Source organism: Archocentrus centrarchus, chromosome 12 (assembly GCF_007364275.1).
Source record: "Archocentrus centrarchus isolate MPI-CPG fArcCen1 chromosome 12, fArcCen1, whole genome shotgun sequence".
Lineage (NCBI taxonomy): Eukaryota > Metazoa > Chordata > Actinopteri > Cichliformes > Cichlidae > Archocentrus > Archocentrus centrarchus.
Genome location: NC_044357.1, coordinates 10622739 through 10636161, shown reverse-complemented (window position 1 = coordinate 10636161; position 13423 = coordinate 10622739). Strand labels below are relative to the sequence as shown.

At 40.5% G+C, this 13423-nt stretch overlaps 3 protein-coding genes across 6 annotated transcripts; 2 read left to right on the top strand and 1 right to left on the bottom strand.

Annotated features, from left to right (window-relative positions):
- The first annotated feature begins 267 nt into the window (after positions 1-267).
- On the top strand, positions 268-1603 carry gal3st1b (galactose-3-O-sulfotransferase 1b). Of its 3 annotated transcripts, none has more exons than XM_030743328.1 (2): positions 268-396; positions 466-1603. In XM_030743328.1, the coding sequence occupies exons 1-2, from the start codon at positions 275-277 to the stop codon at positions 1601-1603; spliced, it is 1260 nt and encodes a 419-aa protein (XP_030599188.1). In that variant the 5' UTR covers positions 268-274. The 3 variants fall into 3 exon arrangements, with proteins under 3 accessions (XP_030599188.1, XP_030599190.1, XP_030599189.1); XM_030743330.1 differs by having other exon boundaries at positions 275-385; positions 470-1603; XM_030743329.1 differs by having other exon boundaries at positions 275-398; positions 480-1603.
- Positions 1604-5410: 3807 nt separating this feature from the next.
- On the bottom strand, positions 5411-6106 carry uqcr10 (ubiquinol-cytochrome c reductase, complex III subunit X). The gene is made up of 2 exons (XM_030742532.1): positions 5924-6106; positions 5411-5737 (listed from the first exon to the last, which is right to left on the bottom strand). The coding sequence occupies exons 1-2, from the start codon at positions 6062-6064 to the stop codon at positions 5687-5689; spliced, it is 192 nt and encodes a 63-aa protein (XP_030598392.1). The 5' UTR covers positions 6065-6106; the 3' UTR covers positions 5411-5686.
- Positions 6107-6122: 16 nt separating this feature from the next.
- On the top strand, positions 6123-10690 carry zmat5 (zinc finger, matrin-type 5). 2 transcript variants are annotated; one of them, XM_030742529.1, is made up of 6 exons: positions 6123-6267; positions 7192-7363; positions 7469-7531; positions 7684-7764; positions 10156-10264; positions 10371-10685. In XM_030742529.1, exons 2-6 carry the CDS (start codon positions 7237-7239, stop codon positions 10516-10518), a joined length of 528 nt encoding a protein of 175 aa, XP_030598389.1. In that variant the 5' UTR covers positions 6123-6267; positions 7192-7236; the 3' UTR covers positions 10519-10685. The 2 variants fall into 2 exon arrangements, with proteins under 2 accessions (XP_030598389.1, XP_030598390.1); XM_030742530.1 differs by having other exon boundaries at positions 6149-6230; positions 10371-10690.
- Positions 10691-13423: the final 2733 nt, after the last annotated feature.

Here is a 13423-nt window from a genome sequence, read left to right as displayed (position 1 = left end):
ATTACAAACTACCAGTTACTTTTATGTTTACAAATCACAGTTGCACTACAGCAATAAGGGATGGATATGGAGGTAATTAGAGAGCTTTTGTGCACACTGCTCCTGCCAGAAATGCCTGCTTTGGAGGTTCATCGTTTTGTTCGTTGTTTGAGAGCACAACAGTTAAATAGTACAATCAGAGTAGATAAGTTCAAAGCCGTGATTGCTTTTTATGTTTACACAGTACTTGTATGCCCTCTGATTTTATTTTCAGGTTCCCTTTTTGGTTCTCACAATGTCAGGCATCAAAGGAACTAAATGCAAAGCTCTATTACGAGTTCTGGTTCCGTGGGTTTTATTGACCAATATCATCCTGGCGCTGTACTGCTTGACAAACCCAAGCCAAGTGAAACTCAGGTAAATTTTTCAAAGGATAACATTATTTTATCATATACCTTGATAAACTTAACTATTCTTTATTTACAGGGAGTCCCAAGAAGACACGTGCCCCCTAAACATGGGCAAATTACAGAAGAAAAGTTTGATCACGCAGTCTCACTCAAAAGAGTGCTCACCTAGAACAAACATCATGTTTATGAAGACACATAAAACTGGTAGTAGCACCATCTTAAATATCCTCTTCAGGTTTGGAGAAAAGCACAAGCTCAGGTTTGCGTTTCCTGATGGGCGCAATGACTTCTTCTACCCTTCGCCGTTCCTGTGCTCCCAGGTGAAGGACTACAGACCTGGAGAATGTTTCAACATTGTTTGCAACCACATGCGCTTTGATCATCAAGAGGTATCTAAGCTCCTGCCCCCAGACAGCGTGTACATCACCATCTTGCGTGACCCGGTGGATCTCTTCGAGTCTTCTTTTCATTACTACCACAGAGCAGTTCCCCTTACGTGGAAAATCAGAGGAGAGAATAAACTGACAGAGTTTCTGAACAGCCCTCGGGCTTTCTACAGTCCGGAGGCTTTTAACTCATTTTACCTTAAAAATGTGCTCTTTTTTGATTTTGGTTTGGATAACAACCTCGAGGCGGATGATCCTCGTGTCATGAAAGAAATTAAAAACTTATCAAAGCGCTTTCATCTGGTCCTCATAGCAGAATATTTCGAGGAGTCTCTTATTCTGCTGAAGGATTTGCTCTGTTGGACAATGGAGGACATACTGTACTTTAAGCTTAATGCTCGCAGGAGCTCATCTAAGTCTCACCTGGATGCTGAGATGAGAGTCAAAGCCTTACAGTGGAATGGGGCTGACTGGAAACTCTATCAGCATTTTAATGCTACCCTCTGGGCCAGAGTCGAGGCTTATGGGAGAGAAAGAATGAAGCAGGAGGTAGAGGAGCTGAGGAGAAGAAACGCTGAGATGAAGGACATCTGTATTGAAGGCGGACGTGCAGTTGAAGCACAAAAGATTGAGAACAGCCGTTTCCTGCCCTGGCAGCCAGTTGGAGAAACTTCCATCCTGGGTTACAACATGAAGAAAGATACTGATCCGAGATTCAGGACACTGTGTGAAAAAATGCTCACACCTGAAATACAGTACTTATCAGAGCTGGGTGTAAGCCTGTGGATAACAAGACTATGGGGGTGGTTAAAAGATGCTATCTACTGACTGCTTAGTCTTCTGGTTTTTATAATTTATTTCATTAAAAATAAAAAAAAAAAATATATATATATATATATATATGTATATATATATATATGCATATCCTAAACTACCATACTGAAATGTGTATATGATAAGTTTTAATGATAAATTCTAAATATCAGCTCACTGTTACATTATGCTGATATTCTCTGATGCTTTATATTCAGAGAATGTTATTTAAAAAAAAAAACATAAGTTACATTTTTATCTCAGATAATATGAGGAGACGCTGTGCATTTGTGAAAATGCAAACATATGCAGCTAAACTGGGTTTAGTCTTAAATGGGCTGGCTGTTTACAAAGTCAGCATTTTTATAATATTGTGCTTAAATGTGTTTTCTAATATACTTGTTTCAGGGTATGTAACAAACATCTCCTGGCCCTGGTATCTGTGTACCAGTAATCAGCATGCCATCAGCAATATCTGGATTCTTGTTGATGGAAATATGAGGCCTGTGGAGGGCACACTAGCAGGCAGTGTTAGTGTGCCCTCCACAGGCCTGAGACTCAAATGCAGCTGTATGGAATGGATTTGAATGGCTCAGGCCTTCCTTGACTCTCAGTGGTTTACACCCAATGTCTTCATCAGTAGCATGGTTTGACATGGACATGTCTAGGTTTATTGGGTAAATACAATCACCTAATGAATGTGTTTGACTAAAAATTACAAATGTAAGCTTTTAATGACTTCACTTGGTAGCTACTGGCAGATGCATTGATACTGGCAGAGTGATACAACCAGTTTTAGTTCATAGTCAGGCCAACTGTAATAACCAACTGCAGAAACCTCTTGATGGGATTATTTGAGTATGAGTCATCATCTACTTTAAGGCTATCAGCTAATGAAATGCAACTGGACTGATGAAATCTACCAAGTCCTTTGAGGCTGACTGTTATTTTTGTAATATGTACTTGACCCTGTTTTGTTGTAGTGTATTGTGTTTGGGGATAATGGTCAATTGGCTCTACTTTTTCCATGGTTATGCAGTCACCTACCAATCGGAAAGTCTTTGGATCAGGATATTCCAGTCTGTGTTGATGTATCCTTGGGTAAGATATTGAACCCTGAGTTGCCCCCGATGCATCCATTCGCGTGTGCACAAGTTTTAGGCAAAGCGCTTAGGTATAGAAAGAAGTGTTTGTATGAATGCATGTGATTGGGTGAATGTGGCGTCTAGTAAAAAGAATATTTTTGAGTACTCAGAATAGAAAAGCGTTAAGTACCAGGCCATTTACCAGTTTGCCTCTATCAGCTGGATGCCTTTTCTACTTGTGTATGTCCCTCTGCACAATTTATTTCCAGTTTTGATTGTCTAATAAAGCAGGAGTCCTTAAAAGTGTTTGAAAGGCAGAATTCCCAGATTCACTAAATGTTTAAAAGTGCATACATTGACCTGGATGAGCTTACAGACACCGTTGTATCAAATGTCACTTTCTGTGAAGAATCAGTCATTCCCAGGAGATCATCACTATATTTCCTTATAATAAACCTTGGATTTCCAAATCAGTTCCAAAAGTTGAATTAACTTATTTTATATATCAATGATTGTCACAGTCAGTATCTACAGCACCGCATTTTGAAATTTGCTGACAACTCTGTAATTCTGTCCCTCCTCAGTAGCGATGACCCAGATCACAGGCCAGTAGTCAGGGATTTCACTGAACGGTGTGAATCCTCCTTTTTAAAGATCATTTCCAAAACAAAGGAGATGGCTGTTGATTTTAGAAAAGATAGCGCAGTCATTGTGCCTGTGGTTATTTCTTTTTTTTTTTTTTTTTTTTTTTAGCCTGTCATGTCTGGTAGATCTTGCAAGCAGAACTGTGATCTGAATGCGTTGTTGTGCCAAACATATTTGCTATTTCAAGATGAGCTCTATAGGTTCTCAATAGGCTCTTCTTGTTGTTGTTTTAACCCTTTATTTTATTTATCTGAGTTATTTTTCCACATACTATGTAACAGCCAGAGCTGACAGGCTGAAGAAGAGGAAAATAAAGAGAAGAAAAAGGGAGAGAGAAAGGGAGCAAAAAAAAAAAGGGGGAAAGAGCACAAGTCTATTAATCAGATAGTTAATCACTTTAACATATAAAAAAAAATACTAACAATACTTGCAAAAATAAATTTGTGTGTGAAAAACAAAACTAACAAAGCATGTTACGCACACCAACAATTTTGTTGAGTTGTGATTGAGTGGGCGTTTGTGTCTGTGTCATGTTTGTGTCTGTGTCATGGAACGTACTTACCAATGAGGGCAAAACGCTGCAGCTCCACCCATCAGAAGCCAGAGGCAGGTACGGAAAGCCCCCAGAACCCCAGGCCACCAGCAGCCCACCAAGGGCCAGGAAGACCCCCGGCCTGTGGTTATTTCTGGGGAAAATGTTGAGGTCGTGAACCAGTTTAAATACCTGGGAATGATCCATGACAACAGGGTGACTTTTAAAGCCCACGTAGGCTCACTGTGAAAAGGATCATCAGAGGATGTATTTTTATTGGAAGCTCCACGATTTTAATGTGGACTCTACTTTTATGAGATTGTTTTATTGAGCCTGTTCTTACTTTTAACTTCATCTGATGGTTTGGATTTTTAAACGTTATGAACAGGAATACACTGCTGGGAATTGTAAATGTGTGCAGAAAATTGGTGGCATAGCACCGAGCAGTCTCACTGACTTACATAAGGTGTGGTCAGTGAAAAAAGGCCAGACTGGTCCTGGCAGAGTCAGACCACCCACCGCACCAGGAGTTTAGTTGCTTCCTGGGTGCCAAGATGTAGGACGAATAGACTGAAGGACTCTTTTGTACTGGCAGTGATTAGGTTTTTAAATAATTTGTTGTGATTTCATGTATGTTGTTGTGGTATAACTGTTTTTGTTTCCTTCTGTACTACTTGCTGTGGAAGAAATTACCCTTAGGAGACAATAAAGATCTTTGAATTGAATCCCAGCTTTTGCATTACTTTCACAGGAAAACTATAAAACGTGATTACAGAAATAGTCCTATAATGATTAGCCTCTTAATACAGGTATAGTAATGCACTTTTACTGGTGGTTCTATAGTGTAGTGGGCCATTCACATTCACCTTACATGCTAAACGTTCCTGGTTCAAGACCAGGAAGACATACACACACCCAGCCTTGGAGTCACAAGCTAGTGTACGCCCACTGGGAGGGTTGCAACAGTAAGTGTATCATTTAAAATTTGTGGGAAATTAAACATGGAAATATGGGAGGAGCCAAAAATACATTATCTGCATCAAGATATTAATCATTATATGGTCATTGGTGGGTACACAAGAGTGTTAATGCTGACAAATGCCTTCAGAACTCATGGTTGAAAACATATCCAATTCTGGAAATATATACTAGACAACAGTCTTTTTCCATTACAACCTTCACCTTCTGTTCTTCTGTGTGGAGTCAGAAGAGTTTCTCCTGTTATTAAAAACAAACAAACCCAAAATCCCTTAAAACATGATTCATTAATGCTGCCTATGTTGGCCTTCTGATAAAAGAGACTCTAAATTGCAATAATTCCCTTTCCTGGTTGAAGTCAAATTTCTTGAAAATGGTAAAATAACTGATAACAAAAACTACAAACCACTTGCTAGTCCATAAAAAAAGTCATTGCCTATGCATTTTCTTTTTCAGTTTGCAAACATGCAGTTAACATTAGTTATCTACTACATAGTAGAAATAATTACATTGCACAGAACCACTTCTTCTGATGTAACTTTTAAAATGATATTCAACATGATAAACCACCAAACTGCGAAGTCTGTTAGACAAATACATGTTTAATTTACAATCAATGAGGAAAACGAAGGCGTTACAATTAACATCAAGGAAGGAGACGAAGTGACAGGAACCACTGCTCCATCTTCACGGGGGTCTGGACCGTCTGTCAGCTCCCGCAGGTCCTCTGGCAGCCGCCGATAGCCTGGGCTTGAGCCAGTCCGTGTTGATGTGATTCAGGTGTGGAGTCCATGAAGAATGGATAATGAAAATGTGACAACATATGCCATCGAGCCGTGTACAACCCCGGCCAGCGTCCTATTCTTCGTCTTTATTTTCATAATTGTGCTTAATGTGTTTCCACAGTTTCTGCAATAAAACCCATATGATGTAACGTTAGATTTTTCATACAGCTGATGGTCATTACTAAAGAAAGAAGTTCTTAAAAGACCTCATCGCTCGGCTTAGCGGGCACGTTAGCTCAGCTAGGGCTAACGCCGCTTCGCCCTCTGCGTACAAGGTCAGGAGCTTTAAAAGCCCGTAGGACGCACTCACCCCGCGATTAAGCTGCTCAAAGATTGCGTCGCCGCCTTGGTCAAATACTCGTTCAAAGAGGACGGCTCCAACCATGATGGTTACAGCAAACGTGGACGTCCTCCTGAAGAGCAGATTGTAGACGGACTTAGCCAGCGTCATGTCGACGGTTCAGTGCTCACTGCGCAGGAACGGATGCTTAAGCGAGAAACGCACGCTTCCGGTTTCTTCTTCTTCTTGACTTCCGCTTGCCAGTAAACAGATGACCGGTTGAATCGTTCGGGTGGTGTTTTGCGTTGTTTTTGTGAGGACAACGACTTCGCCAATGGTACTTTTTAACCCGTCGGGGCAAAATATTTGAGGAGGTATGGTTTGCTGGGCTGGTTCGAGCCCGGATGTATTATTAGTATTAGTTTTTAGTCTCAGTGATTTTCCATTTACTCTTTTGTAGTTTCAGACTTTTCAAACCAAGATGGCAAAAAAACAAAAACAAATGGTTGTTGGTGTTTGTGATAGTAGATACGCTGCTAAGGATTTGTATTCGTAGGCCAAATCCTTTGGACCCTGACTGACAGGTGTGAATGTACATGAACATTTTTCTTATTTGTTGCATATTTCTTCTTTTTCTTCTTCTTTTTCTGGCTGCTTCCGTTAAGGGTCAGCACAGCGGAACATCTGCCTCCATCTCTACCGTCCTCCCATGTCACATTAACCCTCTGCACGTCCTCCTTCACTACATCCATGAACCTCCTGTGAGGTCTTCCTCTTTTTTCTCCTGCCTGGCAGCTCCATATTTAACATCCTTTGTCCAATATCTCTACTATCCCTCCTCTGCAAATGGCCAACCATCTCAGCCTTGCCTCTCTAACTTTGTCTCCAACCTCAGCCTGAGCTGTTGCTCCGATGTACTTATCTCTATCCCTGCCTATTCTGGTCACTCCCAGTGATCTGAGCATCTTCAGCTCTGCCTCCTTCTCTTCACTGTTATGCCTGCCTCCCTCTCATTGACATACATGTCTTTTGTCTTGGTTCTATTGACTTCATTCTTCTTCTCTCCAGAGCATACCTCCACTTCCCCAGGGTTTGTTTTATATGTACTTGCTCATGTTTTTATTGTAATCTAACAGATGTGGCAACTGTGGTCAGTTGCTCCTCACTAGGCTATGTAGATTTTCTTTATCAAAGTCAGACTCATACAGATGTGATTCACTTAGCATTTGTTCTTTTACCCCTATATTGTAAAAACAATTTTGTTTTTTGTTTTTTTTTTACTTTGTACTGTCTTTTAGGTTTTTAAAAGGTGACATTGCAATAGTCTGAACATAACTTTGACCATGGGGAAGAGGTACTACTGTGACTACTGTGACCGGTCCTTTCAGGACAACATGCATAACAGGAAAAAGCATCTAAATGGTGTTCAGCATCACAGAGCTAAAAAGGCCTGGTATGACAATTTCAGAGGTGAGAGTAGCCTGACCTTTGGTATCCATGAAAATCTGTGGTTGAAGAATTATGCATTGGATTTATAATAACTGTGTATGATAACCTTCATTTTTGTCTTTCTAGACTCTGCAGCTATTCTGAATGATGAGCAAGAAAAGAAGCCCTGCAGGAAGTTTCTCCAAAAAGGTACCAGTAATTGTTTGGATTTTCTCTTGTATTGTAGGGTCTTTACCTTACAAAATAAAGCACCATGACTGTTGTTGGAAACTGATGCTGTATCAGTAAAACAGAATTTCAATTTGTAATTTCCCTCTTTCATGCTCTCTCTCTTTTTATAGGAATTTGTGATTTTGGGTCTAACTGCAGATTTTCTCATATGACAGAAGAGGACTTGTTTAACTTAAAAAGACAGGTGGAAGGTAAGCTGTGACCAGAAGATGGTGCTGTTTACCATGTGATATGCTTTAGAGTAAGATGCAGCATACATAGATAATTTCAAATTTAAAAAAAATTATTCTTATTAGAGTCATATGATATTTTCTTGACTGCCACTATGTCTAACTAAGTCAGACCAATCACTTCAATAGCACGGGGTCCCTTGATCCCCTTCATAATAGCCCTGGCCCTACACCAAGCATTCTAGCTTTCTTCCCTGTGAAGATCACTAGAGCTCCTCAGTGGTCCTGGACCAGGATTATCATTTATCTGTTTACAGATGCAGCCATTAATGTAGTCCCTTAACATGGGCTTTTATGCTTTCAGGATTAATTGTTATTACGCTGTGATTAAATTTCCATTGCAAGAATATGAGCTTGTGTTTGTGTAACTATTTGCTAGTGTCAAAGCTGAGCATTGGTGTTTATGGCTGCCACTGAATCCTTCTAAGGAAACGCTGGTGGTGGCAGGGTTAGGGATGTGGTGTCCTGCCTTTGCCCAGCTGCTTGTCGGGGAAAGACCCCCATCCCCTCTGAATAACCTGTATGAGTGTCAAACATGCGCAGGCGTTGCTGGCAGACCCTGACTCCTGTGAGTATTGCCGTGCAATGCAAGAAAGACTCCTGAAGGAGCGTTTGCGAGTGTCTGCAGCTTCAACAGCTGGTCCCTGTCTTTCTGACATTGTGGTGAAGCCTAGCAAGAAAACACAGCTGGCACTTGCTGGGGGGACCTGGTCAAAGATCCAGAATCTGAATTTCTTCCTCTTTTCAACCAGCTCCTTGACTCTGAAGAGGAGGCTTGATGAGATGAGGATGATATTAACATGGATCTTCTTGGAGATGATAAGGTGGAGGAGGATGCCATTCTCCCATTGGGAGAGAAACAGCCCTCTCCATCTCCCCGTGAGGTTGATCTTCATGAAATATAAAAGCGTGTGGCAGTCAGGCTGTCCATTAACTGTCCAGCGTCCAGGAGGAGGAGAGGGATTTGTATGATGGGAAAATATTGTCTGCTCATTAGGCACCTGCCAAGCAGCTCACACTTCCTGTCCTGGCAGGAATGAAGGCAATGAGGCACATTGCCACAGTGTACCCTTCAAGGGTTATTCTAGCCTGGAGTTGCTGACAGTGAAGTTTTGGGGCTTGCTGAACCCCTGGTGGTGGAGGCGTCTGTGGCGTATCATCTCCACCCAAACCGACCTTTTCACTCATAAGAGCTCTTTCCACCTGTTAACTTTATGATGGCAAATTGCTTATTTGAGAAATTGTGTGCAACTAGGAACATAATTTCCTATCAGTGCTCTGTTCCAGATGTGTTATCAGGGCTTTCAAATTGTTTTGGAATAGCAGGGGGGCATGCCAAAGTAGCAGGCGCCTTATGATTCGGACCGAAGCCATGACGGCAGCAGACGATATGAATAGTCACATGGCAGTCGTGAACCAATCAAATGGCTCGGATTGAAAGAACAATCGAGGCATCTTTGCCCAGAACTGCTTACTCTAGCATCAGCCAAAAGGATCAGTGAGTGGGTGCCAGGGTGGCTCAGCAGATGACCTTATAGAGTGAAGCCTATGTCCTGTCAATGACTTTCACATTGAGTGATGAAGGCTATTGTGATGGCATATGAGTGCCAAGGACTCCAGCCTCCTATGCACCTGCATGCCCATTCCTCCAGAAGAATGGGTACCTCATGGGCCTGTTTTAAAGATGCTTCTGTTCCCCACTAGCACACTAACCTCACTAGCACACTCATTTCTTAGTGTGGGCTCTTAGATCTATGCTGAATTTTAGGGTTGGTGACCTGCCTGGGTTGAGGTGTTACAGGCTTTGGAGAATCCAATCCGAGAGTGGTCTATATCTCCAGTAGTGAGATACCAAGTGAGGTTTGAAAGAGAACTTTTGGTTACCAGTGTAACTCCAGTTCTCTGAAAACCAAGTGAGGTATCTCACTGCACTGCTTTATTTGCATGGGCACGTGGAATAAATACATTGAGAATACCTGGTGTTCGGCTAGGGGCTATTACACTGGGGCCGAGGGGGAACCCGTGTCCTTGAAGTAATTGGTCTGTCTTATTCAGATGTGGTGGTGGTGTTTCTGTGATTGGTCACACCAGAAGCCACTTTATAGTGAGAGACTTCAGAGAACTGGGGTTACCCTAGTAACCAAACATTTCATTGACTTGAAAACAGCAAGAACAGCACTTAAACCTACATTCTATGGCCACAAACAACAACAACAACAAAACAAAAGTTTAAAGAAATTGGTAGTACAGAAAGACAAGTACTACTTGCCAAGTACTGTACATTTCCTACAGATGTATGTAAACTGCTATATGCTATATATATAAGAGTGAGCTATTTCTCTTTTTTCCCAGATGAACGACAACACAGAGAGGACTCTGAGGACAGAATTATGCCTGGGCGAAGTATAGAAGAGTGGCTCTCGAGAAGGGAAAAGAAGAGAGCTGCCCTTAGCAGCAAAGGGTATGCACCTTCATTTTTGCTTTAACACTTATCCTGCATGGCTAGCATGACTAATTTAAATTTCTGTTGATTTTGAATTCAGCTATTCTATTATTTATTTCTGCAGAGATCTAAAAACCGAGGAAGACAGTGATGAGGGTCAAGCAGAAAATGACACACTTCAGCAGCTCCTCTCCGTTCCTGACTTACCGCCCTCACTTTTACCCCCACCTGGAAGCGGGTGGAAAGTCAACATGAACACTGAATGGGGTTGAGTGACATTCACTATGGGGATTCAGATCACTGTCAAGTGGATATTTAACATTAGTAGAAGGAGGAATGGTTTAGAAAACTATTATTATTTTTGTATTTTAGGGTTTGTCAATTTGAAAGGAGGATTTCACTTGTTTTTTGCTGCTATTTTTCATTTGAATAATAAAAGATTTCTTTGTGCTTACCTATAGAAACATAGATCATTGTTTCATTATTTAAAACATCTGTGCACAGAAAAAGTCAAAAAAGGGTGTTGTTTATTTGAGTAAAATATTCACATATGCTTCAAAACTAAATCTGGGATGAGCAGTAACTATATAACATCAGGGTAACTGATGCTGTTTTTGCACTGATCAGTCATAGAGTGCCCTTAAAGTGAGACTCCTCTGAGGAGTTATGTTTGATGGTATGTGGTCCCAAAAGGATTGAATGACTGCTGAGCAGATGGAAATCTTTTTTTTTTTTTGCTTTGTTAAAATTCTGTGCTGCATCATGGAGGATTCCTTGATCTCATGACTTCATTTTATCATTAACCTAGCCACTAGAAAACACTGTTTAACTTCCCAAATAATGACAATGACCAAGTGAAGCACTGGATTGAATCTTATAATGGAAGTATAACAGGCAGAAAGTTTTTTTAATTCATTTCTTGGTGTGCATCATGCAAATCCCTTGGATTTGTGACTAATATATTCTTAATTGTCTTTGGGGTTTTTTAAAACCCCCAAGTAGTTATTATTTTTAGCTGAGATTATGCTGAAATGTAGTCACAACATTAAAACCACGTATCTAATATAGAGTAGGTCTCCCTTGTGCTACCAAAACTGACCTGTTTGACATGGACACGGGTCCTCTGTGGAGTGTCTGGCACAGGGATATTAACAGCAGATCCTTTGACTCTGCTGCAGTGTTGGATGGGGGCTAAATGGACTGGGTTTGTTCAACCTGAATATTCACTAGAAGACTGGGATATAGGGAGTTTATAGTCTTGGTCAATCACTTGTGCTTTTTGTGTGTGTGTGTGTGTGTGTGTGTGTTCCTCATGGTGTTCATGAGCATTTTTTTTTTCTATGAGAGATTGCTGCAGTCAGGAAGCAACCTCTGGCAAAGTCTAATGCATATTGTTGTAAACCCTCCGTATTTCCATTCATGAAAGTCTCTTGTTTGTACACCCAGGCAATCGTATGCCTACCTTCTCCAAATTTTTTTTGACTTAGTTAAATTGAGAAGTATATTTTTTTTTTCTCAACCATGGAAATAATTCTGTCATCATACACTTGAATTGTCTTCTGTGGTCTTTTAGGCCTTTTGGCGTTGCTGAGCCGATCAGTGCATTCATTCTTTTTCAGAACGTATCCGATTGTAGATTTGGCCACTCCTAGGTTTTGCACTCTCTCTCTCTGATAGTTTTATTTTGGTTTTTCAACAAGATGTTGGACTCCGTCACTTGCACTGACAGCTCGTTTGGCCTCATATTTAAAATTACAGTGAAAATTGAAAACACAAATTCAACACTTTGAATAAATATCACAAATGATGTCTCCTTCATTTGTTGTTAAATAACAAGGGCGCAGGCCTCACCTCACCTGGCCATGAAACTGCTTGTCAACTGTCCAAATATTTTCGAGCCTCTGAAATGGCTGCGGTTTCTTACCAGCTGATGCAGCATTTTTTTTGCAAAGCCCTTTAAATTAAAGCTGGAAGTCTGCATTTCAATCACACCTTGATTCTCTGGTTTACAATCCACTGTGGCAGAGCTGCAAAAACTGTGTCCAACAAATTATGGACCTCACTGTATGTCAGTCATGGGTATCCTTTGCTCCCACTGGTGCTCATTTGTCTCATCTCAGAGTTGAGAAAAGTTTGACTCTGGCCTCACCAGCTTCACATCGCTAAAGGCTATTATGTCTGAACATCATTGACATTCCAGTCCTTTTGCTACATTGCTGCTTGTCTCTTTCTGTGTGGACACTCCTGTGGTTACCTTGTGTTGTTCTAAATCACATTACTGATAGTTGTTGGCAGGACCGAGCAACAAAACAATTTGCCAGCAAAAACAGTGAAAAAGGCACACTGCCACAGGGCGACTGTTCTTCCCACTTGTGTGAAGTGGATGAATACAAAATGAGTTCAGAAATTTTTGAAGTTTTAAGATCATTCAGGTGTGCCCCACAATTAGCTTGTTGCCCTCAAAATTATGAGTGTATGACTTACTGTGTAATGAAATTACATTTTCTATTTTCATGATTTCATATATTCTATTATTTGTACACAAGAAAGCAAACAGTTGTCTCATTTTAAATGCAGTTGTTTTTATTGGACTACATGCATCTATAGACATCACTTACATAAGTGTAAAACTGATGCAGTAACCTCTACATGTGCAGTAACAGTTACAGAAAAAACAAAACAAAACTGGAGGATATTGTCAGTGTAGACAATCAAATTACTGGTAATGTTGCACAATAGGGTGGGACAACAAATGTAACCAGGAACTAAACTTATATTAAGAAAAGGGGAGAGATAAAGATAATAGAGAAATGCTCACTGTATTATGACACCTAATAAAAATACATTTTGTATCATTTTTTTCTCAAGTCATGTATTCATATAATTGATTTCCCATCTTTCTACATGTCTTTACTTTAGTGTCATGAAAGTGCAGTTTTTAAACTCCAAATGGACAAAAGGCACAAAACAGAAAACATACACAGTCAAAATGAAGTCTATAACAACATTTACAATAATTCGTTGACAAAATGTACACAAATCTGTTCATCAAAGCACAGTAACAGACAGAGTAGGACACAACACTTCTCACATGTCTTAGGATTTGGCACAGTAATTATATTTTACATTCACATAAAACCCCATACTTTACATGATATGTCCACATGGAGAGGTAAT